Genomic DNA, 11673 nt, shown 5'->3' on the forward strand with positions numbered 1-11673 from the left:
TTAAGCTGAATATCTGGACGCTTCCCTTCTCTCTCTCTCTTTCTCTCGTTCTCTCCATCTCTCTTTCATTCCTGCGAAGAGGATTAAGACAAAATCAGGAAGCAGGCGACCCTCACCTACTCGTGGATTGGAAGAAAGGAGAAAAGCGAAAGTTGCGGCTCCAGCAGCAGTCTCGACAGGGAGCCCTTTCTCTCGCGCACCGCGGAGCTGCCGGCAGCCATCGAGGGCGGATCTACAGAACCGCCGCCTCCGAAAGAGCAGCGAACACCGCTGAAGCAAGGAGTCTTGGTAGTCCCAACTGAAGCAAAGCGGGGCGTTTTCCTGCCCGCGCTCCTTGGACACAGTGGCCCTCCTGGCACTCCCTGCCCTTTGAAGAAGAGGAGACTTGAAGGGCGAGGGCGTCCAGCGGGACCATGGGCCGTCGAAGCGCGCTGGCCCTAGCTGTCGTGTCCGCCCTGCTGTGTCAGGTAGGCAGTCGGGCGGGGCCGCAGCGTGGTGGAGGGCGGGGAGCTGGACGAACGGCATCTGGCTGCCTAAAGTGAGCCCGGTGAGCGAGCGCGGTTCCTCGCGGACGCGCGGGGCCCGGCGCTCCAGCCCGGCGCCGAGGCGCGCTAGCCTCCGCTCCCAGGCCGCCACCGCTGGCCGCGTCCTCAAGCCCTCCCCCTCGCAGGTCTGGAGCTCTGGCGTCTTCGAGCTGAAGCTGCAGGAGTTCGTCAACAAGAAGGGGCTGCTGGGGAACCGCAATTGCTGCCGCGGGGGCGCGGGCCCGCCATGCGCTTGCAGGACCTTCTTCCGCGTGTGCCTCAAGCACTACCAAGCCAGCGTGTCCCCCGAGCCGCCCTGCACCTACGGCAGCGCAGTCACGCCGGTACTGGGCGTTGATTCCTTCAGCTTGCCCGACGGCGAGGACGCGGGAGCTGACGCTGCTTTCAGTAACCCCATCCGCTTCCCCTTCGGCTTCACCTGGCCGGTGAGTGCCACACCTGCGCTAGGGACTGCCTGGATGGAGGGAGGAGCGGGCGGACGAAGGCTCAGCCATGGGCAGTGGCCACGCTTGTGGCCTAGACTCCTCGCCTGCAATGGCGCAGTAGCGGTGGAGGGTGTCACCCTGCTGGACGAGCAGGGAAGATCCGAGGACCACAACCATTTTCAAGCCCCGGACATTTTGCATGACCCATCTCGCCAGTGGAACGAGCCCCTTAACAGTGGGAAAATTCTGGTGTCCCGTCCCAGGAGTGCTAGTTGTCATTACCCACTCAGTAACAGCCCCCACTCGACAAGGTCCCCTCCCCGGAAGCCGACTGACAGCTGCCCTCCGGCCTGGTCCACACCCCGCCTGCCTGCTCACACACTCTTTTTTTAAACATAATATCCTGTACTAACAGGCTGAAAAAATGCATCAGGAAACAACTCTTTAAAAAGTTCTTTCATTTCCTCAAGGAAAGTGAGAGCAGGCAGAGATGTGGAGACCTCCCCTGAGCACCCCACATAGACAGGGGCCATCAGGCCTCTTCCCTGACCTGCTTGTCTGGAATGACTTTGATTAGAAAAAAAAAATCTGGTTTACCTTGTCCCTCTCCTTTTCCCAGGGGACCTTCTCTCTGATCATTGAAGCCCTGCACACAGACTCTCCTGATGACCTAGCAACAGGTAAGAACAAAACCCAGACCCCAAAGCTCCAGATGCTTCCTCTGCTTGATATGTGTTTGACACCTACCCCCCACCTCTGATGACTTTCCTTCTACAAGTGCCCCAGAGTGCAGGGTGGAGGGTCCTAGTCTTCCCATGCTGAGCACCTCTACCCTTTCTCTTTGGTCTCAAGCTTCTTTTTGGGTTCGTGGTCAGAACTGACAGAAGCATCTTCTCCCCCAGAAAACCCAGAAAGGCTCATCAGCCGCCTGGCCACACAGAGGCACCTGACGGTGGGTGAAGAGTGGTCTCAGGACCTGCACAGCAGTGGCCGCACGGATCTCAAGTACTCCTACCGCTTCGTGTGCGATGAGCACTATTATGGGGAAGGCTGCTCTGTGTTTTGCCGCCCCCGGGACGATGCCTTCGGCCACTTCACCTGCGGGGAGAGAGGGGAGAAGGTGTGCAACCCCGGCTGGAAGGGCCAGTACTGCACAGAACGTGAGTCCTCCAGGAGGCCATTTCCCCTACTGGTCCACCTGCAGGGACTGCTCATGAACCTCCAGAATCTTGGATTTAGAGGGAACTGTAGAGATGTTCTGGTGGGAAAACTGAGGCCCAGGGGCAGAAGTGCCTTGCTAAGGTCACACAGCCAGTCAGGGTCAACTCAGGCAGTTTAACATCCAAGACAGTGTTTACCCCCCACGGGAAGCTGCCTTTCTTCTGAGGGAGGAGCTGGAGACAGGGCCAGGGGTCAGGAAGCAAGGCTGTACTCCCCCAGGGTGTGTGCGCTGGAGAGGGAGGGGAGGAAGGAAGGGAGGAACAGAGAGCAAGTTGGTTGGGCATGCTTTCCACCAAGCCCTCCTTGCCGTGACAGCCAGCGTCTCGGTGGGAAGTGCCCTTCCTCCCTGGAGTTGGAGTGCTTGACCTATGTACAGAGCAAGCCCTCTGCAAAGACCCCCATACTCATACCGTCCATACTGTACAAAGGGGTCTTTACTCCTGTGACCTGGGACAGTGGGGGAGTGTGACTGAGGCTGGCCTGCCAGGCTTCATAAGTGAGGGCTGTCTGTGCCCTGTCTTATCTGAGTGCTCCCAGCATCCTGCTTGCAAAAAATATGTAGGTACTGATGTCCCGTGTGCCCTGGCAGGCAGGGGGCCAGGGCCATGGTGGGGACCCCTTGTCCCTGGTTCTGGTTCATCTGGACCTCAGTGGACCTCTCTTCAGCTCTGAGAACACTTCTGGGGCAGACCACCCCAGCTCATTGACATGTGAGCTGCCCAGATCACCCACCTCTTGAACTTTCATTCTCCTGCCCTAAAGCAAACGAACTTTGGACTCTGAGGCCCAGAACTCTTGGGGAGTGGAAGGGAGAGTGCAGTTTCTCATCTTTGGTTTGTGCCTAAAGTGGGGGGTGTTCAGTCGGTGCCCACATGTCCCTGTTGCTTAGTTTCCCATCTCCTAAAGAGTTCCTGAACTCCTTTTAAGCCCCGCCTTGGCCCGAGCTGGATCTGTTTTCTTAAGAACTGGCAGAGCTGCTCATTAATGAGTTTCATAACTGGGGAATCGAGCCAGCTCCAAGCCTCAGCCCACCCCGCCTCGGGTGCCTCTGACCTCCTGGACTGCCTCCCACCCTAGCTTCCTCTCTCTTCCTTAGTGGTTCTGGGGGAGCCAAAAACCTAAACTTTTTTCTTATTCAAACACTGGAGTCTCCCTGCCACCTCACGCGTGCCACAGATTAGATTTCCTTGGGGATGGGCAGCAGGGACTCTGCCTACTCCCATTGGTAGAGGTGTGTGTGTGTGTGTGTGTGTGTGTGTGCGCACAGCACCCGCGTGCACATGCTAGGACTGTGGGGGGGCACGGGCGGGGGGCGGCATTGTTGCACTGGGGCAGCTGCCGGGAGGGCAGAGACAATGGAGCAGCTGTTCTGCCCTGGCACCCTGCACACCAGCTGTCCACTCTTATCTGCACACACACTTTCTGGGATATTAAGAGGTGGAGCTTTGTGCATAGAATTGGGAAGTGGGGGAGGAGGAGGGGGAAGACTTCTGACCCTCTCTTAGAAGAAAAGGGGATGGGGTGGGGGTGGGGGCTTCCGAGACCCTTTTGTCCTCCAGCCACTGTGTTAAGAAGAATGCTCATCCCAGGGCTAAGTAAAGTCCAAAGCAGCCAGCCAGGATGGGCCAGTGTTCCACAGCCTGGGACCTGCAGATAGGGCCCTGGCCTTTCCACCCAACCTGCAGTGATGCCATGGAGGCCTATGGGGAACTCAGCCTGTGCTCTTATCTGCCTGCAGCAATCTGCCTGCCGGGGTGCGATGAGCAGCATGGATTTTGTGACAAGCCAGGGGAATGCAAGTAAGTTGCAGAAGTCATTTCTCACTTTTTCTTTTGCCACTTTAGACCTGGAGTATTTGAAAAGCATCCCTGGGTGGTTGTTTGAAAATTGGTAAGATGAGTTGAGTAGGGGGCTGTTATTTGGAGTTGTTATCTAACAAAGTTTTGAGAATGTTTAAGGGAAGAGATTTGCCATTCACTAAGCTTCTCATCATTATGACAGTGTACAGGCAGCGGTTTAAAATGAGTTGATGTAGAAATGAGAGTTTACATCCACTCTCCTTAGACCTTGCTGTCTGTTAGACTCACCTAGGGAGCTTTAAGATGCCAGTGCTGGGAACCCTGTGCCTTTCCTCAGAACTCTGAGGCAGGACCAGCTCAGGGTGCCAAGCTGCCAGGTGGCCCCATTGAGAACCAGGAACTTATTGGCACTCCAGAGATGGTTTCTAGTGTGTGTCATTATGAACCCAGGAATGGCTGGTATCCATCTGACTGCATTGTGCTTCTTTTCAAGGTGTAGGGTAGGCTGGCAGGGCCGGTACTGCGACCAATGCATCAGATACCCAGGCTGTCTCCATGGCACCTGCCAGCAGCCCTGGCAGTGTAACTGCCAGGAAGGCTGGGGGGGTCTTTTCTGCAACCAGGGTAAGTCCCCTCTCCCCAGGGCTGCGTGGTCCCCTCCAGAGCAGCCCTGGACTTGCCTGGCTCTTTGGCCACTGGAAAAATAACGTCTTCCTGCTTTTGACGCTGGGCTTCCTCTCCCCGCCTTTTCCTGTCTCGCCTCTGGCAGACCTGAACTACTGCACACACCACAAGCCCTGCAAGAATGGGGCCACCTGCACCAACACAGGCCAGGGGAGTTACACGTGTTCCTGTCGACCTGGGTACGTGGGTGCCACTTGTGAGCTGGAGGTGGACGAATGTGACCCCAGCCCCTGCAAGAACGGAGGGAGCTGCGTGGTGAGTGGGCACCGTGGTGTCCTACCTGAAGCTGGGAGCCCTGGTTTGAAACAGAGTGTGAGTTCCTTGGAGCAGCTTTGAAAAGCCCCCTCTGCCCTCCCTCGTGCAGGACCTTGAGAACGGCTACTCCTGCACCTGCCCTCCTGGCTTCTACGGCAGAATCTGTGAGCTGAGTGCTATGACCTGTGCAGATGGGCCCTGCTTCAACGGGGGTCGTTGCTCAGACCACCCTGAAGGAGGCTACACCTGCCGCTGCCCTGGGGGCTACTCTGGCTTCAACTGTGAGAAGAAGATGGATCACTGCACCTCTTCACCCTGCTCTAACGGTGAGGGCGACCATGGTGACTCGGCCTGTCCTGCACTGCACTGACAGTACTTAGGAAACACCTGTGTGCCTCATTTCAAACGGCCACACCGCCCTGTGAGTCCCCCTGAGCTTGTGGAGCCTGCCCTGATCCAGACACCCTCAGCAGAAGTGGCTCTTGCGTTTATCCTCTGGGGAAAGCCTGGGCTGTAGGAGGCTGCTCTCCCAGGGTCGGCCCTGCTCAGGGGTGGGGACTGTCCCCAGAGCAGCAGGTCATGCTCCTGGAAGCACAGCAGTTCTGCTTTTGGAGGGGAGTCCAGCTCCCCTGTCACAGCAGGGACAGTGTGAGGAGGGCTGTTCTGTGGACCTAGAGCCTGTGACTGTGAGCAGCAGGATGCCTGAGGCAGACTCAGAGCCAACTCGGGCCCCAGGGTGCCTCTCCCTCCACCTTCCCTCCCTGTCTTCTTCCCTTCTTTCCTCCTTCCTCCCTATCCCTTCCCTCCTTTCTCCTTTCTCCTCCTTGCCTTCTCTCTCCTTCCTCCCTCCCTCCTTCCTCTCCTTCCTCCTTCCTCTCCCCCTCCTCCTCTCTGTTCCTCCCCACCTCAGTCCTGCACTGACAGCGTAGCTATGGGCAGCCTTGGTGCCCTCTTTAAGCCTGGTTTCCCCATGAGTGACCTGGCTCCAGTGTGTCCCTTGTGAGGCTCAGTGAAGGTCAGTGCAGTAGCCAGCAACTTCTAGGGTATGGCGTTTGCCTTGGATTCTTCCCCTTGGGCCCTAGACTGTGTTGCCATGAACTTAGGGCTCATGTGGCCCAAGTGGTCTGTTTCTCTGCCATCTTTCGGTGCGTCTTGTCCTTGTGGGCACGGACATGACACTCCCTATGTTCCAGGTGCCAAGTGTGTGGACCTCGGGGATGCCTATCTGTGCCGCTGTCACGTGGGCTTTTCCGGGAGGCACTGCGAGGACAACGTGGACGACTGCGCCTCCTCCCCGTGCGCGCACGGGGGCACTTGCCGGGACGGCGTGAATGACTACTCCTGCACCTGCCCCCCTGGCTACACGGGCAGGAACTGCAGCGCCCCTGTGAGCAGGTGCGAGCACATGCCCTGCCACAACGGGGCCACCTGCCACGAGAGGGGTCTGCGCTATGTGTGCGAGTGTGCCCGGGGCTACGGGGGCCCCAACTGCCAGTTCCTGCTCCCTGAGCCACCCGGCCCCGTGGTGGTGGACCTCACTGAGAAGTACGTGGAGGGCCACGGCGGGCCCTTCCCCTGGGTGGCCGTGTGTGCCGGCGTGGTCCTGGTCCTCATGCTGCTGCTGGGCTGTGCTGCCGTGGTGGTCTGCGTGCGGCTGAGGCTGCAGAAGCAGAGGCCCCCGGCTGACCCCTGCCGTGGGGAGACGGAGACCATGAACAACCTGGCCAGCTGCCAGCGCGAGAAGGACGTCTCGGTCAGCGTCATCGGGGCCACGCAGATCAAGAACACCAACAAGAAGGCCGACTTCCAGGGGGACGGCGCCGACAGGACCGGCTTCAAGGCCCGGTACCCCGCGGTGGACTATAACCTCGTGCAGGACCTCAAGGGCGACGAGGCCGCGGGCAGGGACGTGCACAGCAAGCGAGACGCCCAGGGCCCGCCACAGGGCTCCGCCGGGGAGAAGGGCACAGCGGCCACACTTAGGGGGTGCGTGCTGCGGCCGGCGGAGGGCGGGTGGCCGCCCCAGCCTGTCCCCGCCCATCGTCACTGGTCCGCGGTTTCCCTTTCAGGGGAGAAGCACCTGAGAGGAAAAGGCCGGAGTCTCTCCACTCCACCTCCAAGGACACCAAGTACCAGTCTGTGTACGTCATCTCGGACGAGAAGGACGAGTGCGTCATCGCCACCGAGGTGAGTGCGGCGCGGGCCGAGGGGCGGGGCCGGCGCGCCTCCACCTGGGCTCACCTCTTGCGGCCCTAGGTGTGAGCTGGAAGTGCCGGCGGTCGTTCCTCCCGGAGGCTCCGAGGATGTATGCCCCACGAATGCTGCTGAAGAGGAGTCCGCGCCTGCAGAGGCGAGCCCGCCGGCTGCCGCCGGCTCTTGCACTGCCGTCCGGGCCTTTCCGTTGCACTATGGACAGTTGCTTTTAAAGAGAGTATATTTAAGAAGCGGACTCAGTCCCCGCTGAGAAGCATGCACTGCCGCGTGTAGGTCTGGGGTTCTTATGAGCCGGTCTGATCCTGACTAGAAACACAAACTGCCTTTACTGTACTTTTTGATACTGAAATGTGTTTTTTCTAGATGGAAAAAAAATGTGTGTTATTTTTTTGGATTTGTAAAAATATTTTTCACAATATCTGTAAAGCTTGAGTATTTTGTGATGTTTGTTTTTTATAATTTAAATTTTGGTAAATATGTACAGAGGCACTTCGGGTCTATGTGACTATATTTTTTGTATATAAATGTATTTATGGAATATTGTGCAAATGTTATTTGAGTTTTTTTACTGTTTTGTTAATGAAGAAATTCCTTTTTAAAATATTTTTCCAAAATAAACGCTATGAATCACAATGTGCAGGTGTGGGTCCGCTGTTGCCTGTCTGGGGCTGCTCCTCAGGTGCTCACTGCATGGGGCCCCAGAAGGAGACCCCTGGGTCTCTTGTAGAGGCCCTGCCTGGCCTCCGTCCCTGGAGAGCCTATTTTCTGCCTCCACCTGGGGCTCTTGCAGCCCGGGCCTGGGGCAGCTGCACATGCTCCCCTGTGCCATTTGGTCAGTACTGAGGGATTTCTGAGACTTGGCTATTTCCTCTGAGTCTTATATTTTTAAAAATGAGCAAGACCTCGTTTGGGGTCCAGCAGCCACAAGGCACTTTTATATTGCCATGGCAGGACTTTATGTCTTATGTGTGACTTTAGTTGCCTCTAAAAGTTGGTTGCTTTCTACCAAAGTGCTGTCACAGTGCAGCAAATAGCAATAAACCCACTCTTTCCTGAGCACCTTCTGTGTGCCAGGTCCCTATCAGCCCAGTGACTGATCTTGCCTGCGGTGTCACTGTACCAGGTCACCAGGGAGTGTCTAGGCTCCGAGGGGAGTTCCTGGCCGGGTTTGTAAATGAGTGTCAACACAGATTAGGCAGTCCAGGCCAGACCCCCATTTAACCATCATTTGTCAGGAATTCAGCTTCTCAGTGCCAACAAGATCTGGAGATTTGACAGACTTAACGCTGATGTGACTTTGGGACCCAGAGCTTGGTATGCACTGTTGACTCTCAGACAACCAGTCCACACTGGGGCTTATTTCTGGTGTCCTAAGTGGGATGGCACCTTGCCAGCCTTATCAGTGGAATGGAAAAGGAAGCCAGCCCACATCCCCCCCTCTGTACTGAACGGCCCTCTCAGGGCCCAGGAGAGTTGATGCCAACAAAACCCAGCATCAGCGAGGAACTGAGCCCAGCATGCAGCCCAAAGCATCCATGCTGCTTCTGTTTCCAAGCTGTACCCCAGTCCGTCCTGACGCTGTGACCAGCACGGGCTGTATTCAGGAGGAATGCTCAGTGTCGAGGACCTCTGGTGATTGGCTTTGCCCTCCCAAGAAGCAGGGGCAGGGCCTGGGACCCCATCTTTGGTCCCTCCCTTGCTCACTTCTGACACAGGTCGACCTGCCCAGGAAAGTTCCCACTTGCCACCCCAGAGTCACTGACAGCCCGCTTTCCCCTTGGGGAGTGGTCAGACAGGGGTAAGAGTGCAAGGTTCATCTGTGTCAGGAGCACATGCCACGCGGGGTCTCCCGAAGCTCATTCCATGAAAGGTTGCTCTCACTTTCCTCTTCCTGACCTTGTCCTGCGGTCAGGGAAAGACTTGTCTCTCATCTGGGAAGCTGGACACAGCACCTTTTCTCTTCCTAAGTCAGCATTTCACTCAGAGCTCAGTGGGGAATTCAGGGACCCTGGTAGAAACAGTCACCTGGAAGCACAGACGTGTGTGGGCCCGTGGTGACTCGCTGGGCCGAGACACCCAGCAGCGACTTGCCTCTGGCTCCCTCTGCAAGGCAGGCATCTCCCCAGGCATGTGGTAGGAATGAGGAAGGGGGAGCACAGGTGCACCTAGGCGGCGGCCAGGCAGCAGGAGGTGGAAAGAGCAGGTCCTCGCCCCTGAGTGAGCTTGGGCCCAAGCAAGAGAGACCTTCACCCACTGACCTGGGACAGGCAGGCCACGGGCGTCCAGGCCCACTCCCACCAGCCAGTGGGGCCTGGAGAGACAAAGGCCACAGCACAGGAGCAGCTGGCCTCGGGTTTTCCCCTTTTGCTTTTCACTGGTGCATGATTTTGCACTTCCAGAAGTTGCAAGAGTGGTACAAAGACGCTCGTTTAGAATGTGGCTGGGTGCAGCCCTCCACACGTGCTCCTTTGCTTTCCACGGTGAGGACAAGCACCCGGTTTCGCTGTCCATTCATGAAGCGTGGTCTCCCAGGCAGCCCAGACGTGGCAGGTGACCATCTCCATCTCGAAGCTCAGCCATCAGATAGGGCGGCAAACCCTGGCAGCTGGCCTCTCTGGAGGTGGCCACTTGCACTCCTGACCCTCACTACCATCTGACTCGCAAGCTCTTGTGTTCCCATCAAGCTGGGTTTCTTTTGGTGAAGAGCAGCAGCAATGGATTTTTTTTTTTTTTTTCCAGAATTGGGAATTGAACCCAAGGCCAATTTACCACTGAACCACATCCACAGCCCTTTGTATTTTTAATTTTGAGACATGGTCTCACTACTGCTCAGGCTGGCCTCCAACTTGCCATCCTCCTGCTTCAGCTCCCAAGTCCCTGGAATTATAGGTGTGTGGCCACGTGCAGCTCAACAATTGCAGTTAAAATGTTGTGAACTTGAGGCTGGAAGCAGTGATGACCATCCAGTTCTAAGTGGGGCAGGCATGCGAAGCCCACTCACCTGCCACCTGGACTGCTGGGTCCCCCAGGCTGTGTGCTAATTGAGTCAGCATTGGATACAGCACCAGAGGAGAGGTGAGGTTTCCCCACCTTCAGACGGAACCTGCACACAGTCACTGCTCCTGTCTCATACCTGTCACTGGACAGGGGCTGGGGACATCCCAAAGGACATCAGGGGCTACTCAGCAGAGTCCTGGGAGCCTGCAGGTCAGATCACCTGCCAGGACAAAAAGAAAAAGATGGAGAGGACCTACGGATAGGTAAAGTGAGATGCATCAGCCAGCACAGTGCCAAGACTGGTCCCTGCTTCAAGCACTTCAAAACTTTATGGACCAACTGGAGAAATTCAGACACTCATTGGACCTGTTCATGGTCTCAGTTGCACTCTGACTGTACACCTTGAAGGTCTCACAGTGTATTTGCGGGTCAGTGTTGTGGACGCGATGTGTTGTTACTACTGAGTTAGATAGGAAACGAGACCTTGTCTTTTAGAGAGAACTCTGGACTGACCATGGAGGAGACATTGGGAGGCATGGGGTTTACTTCAAGTCCCCCGAGCCCCAAGGCAGGAGGGGCTGCACTGGTGGACAAAGCAGGGCAGTAGATACATGGGGTTATGTACATGGTTCTCTTGTGCGTTTGGAACTTTCTGGAAGCAGAAACACTGAGACAAACTGTGGTGGACACACGTGTGCAGTAACCCACAGGTGGTCCAAGGTGCTGTCTGTTAGGTGGCACAGTGTGGTGACCATCAGGAGGTTTTCTGCCTTTGTACATGCACATTTCAGATGAGGAGGCTGTGAGAAGCAAACGAAGATAGAGATGGGCAGTCTGTCCAGAACTTTGATACCAGAGCCTCGGGTCCAAAGCTGGCTCTGCTGTGTGTTGGCTTTGCACTTGAAGGGGCCACTGCTGAGCCTGGGGCAGGACGATGGCACCATGGCCACCGTGTTTGTCATGCTGTGTGAGGGTGGCTTCTGAAGCACAGATTTGAGCGCACGCTCAGTTCACCCTGCTCATGGCTTCCAGCTGCCTTCAGCCAGTTTGGGATACTTAAGCTGGCTCCCGGCTGTCTCTGCAGCCTCCTGTCACATTATCCTCCTCTTGACCCTTTAGCTCTTGGCTCCAGCCACCCTGGCTGTGGGCAGCATGGTCTTTTGCCCGCTTTCCTGCCCTGGACTTTGCACATGACCCTCCACCCTCACGGAATGCTGTGTTCTGCTGTCACTCTGGTCCACCCCTCCATGAAAATGTCCTGCTGCCCGGAAACTGCCTTTGTGTATGTGTGTATGGGTTAGTGGAAACTGACCCCAGGAGTGCTCTCCCACTGAACCACACCCCCAGTGCCTTGTATGTTTTATTTTGAGACAGTTTTATGATTTAGATATAAGGTATCCCCAAAAGCTCACATGTGAGACAGTGCAAGAAGGTTCAGAGGAGAAATGACTGGGTTGTGAGAGTCTTAACCAATCAGTGATTAGTCCCCATATAAGGATTAACTAACTGAAGTGGTGGGATGTGGCTGGAGGA

General features: G+C 56.4%; 1 protein-coding gene across 2 annotated transcripts; it reads left to right on the forward strand.

The window, feature by feature from the left end:
- Positions 1-324: 324 nt before the first annotated feature.
- Dll1 (delta like canonical Notch ligand 1) lies at positions 325-7770 on the forward strand. 2 transcript variants are annotated; one of them, XM_047557553.1, is made up of 11 exons: positions 325-467; positions 671-970; positions 1590-1650; positions 1873-2130; positions 3930-3990; positions 4484-4614; positions 4760-4929; positions 5039-5255; positions 6123-6915; positions 6999-7116; positions 7186-7770. In XM_047557553.1, exons 1-11 carry the CDS (start codon positions 414-416, stop codon positions 7189-7191), a joined length of 2169 nt encoding a protein of 722 aa, XP_047413509.1. In that variant the 5' UTR covers positions 325-413; the 3' UTR covers positions 7192-7770. The 2 variants fall into 2 exon arrangements, with proteins under 2 accessions (XP_047413509.1, XP_047413508.1); XM_047557552.1 differs by having other exon boundaries at positions 6999-7770.
- The last annotated feature ends 3903 nt before the right edge of the window (positions 7771-11673 follow it).

The sequence above is a fragment of the Sciurus carolinensis genome, chromosome 7 (assembly GCF_902686445.1).
Source record: "Sciurus carolinensis chromosome 7, mSciCar1.2, whole genome shotgun sequence".
NCBI classification, from domain to species: domain Eukaryota; kingdom Metazoa; phylum Chordata; class Mammalia; order Rodentia; family Sciuridae; genus Sciurus; species Sciurus carolinensis.

What these genes read in the sequence shown, in the direction of transcription:
- Dll1 (XM_047557552.1), top strand. Translation starts at nt 414, where the DNA reads ATGGGCCGTCGAAGCGCGCTGGCCCTAGCTGTCGTGTCCGCCCTGCTG. An exon ending in GGGCCAGTACTGCACAGAAC is followed by an intron (nt 2,131 to 3,929) that starts GTGAGTCCTCCA and finishes ATCTGCCTGCAG; the next exon opens with CAATCTGCCTGCCGGGGTGC. An exon ending in AGAACGGAGGGAGCTGCGTG is followed by an intron (nt 4,930 to 5,038) that starts GTGAGTGGGCAC and finishes TCCCTCGTGCAG; the next exon opens with GACCTTGAGAACGGCTACTC.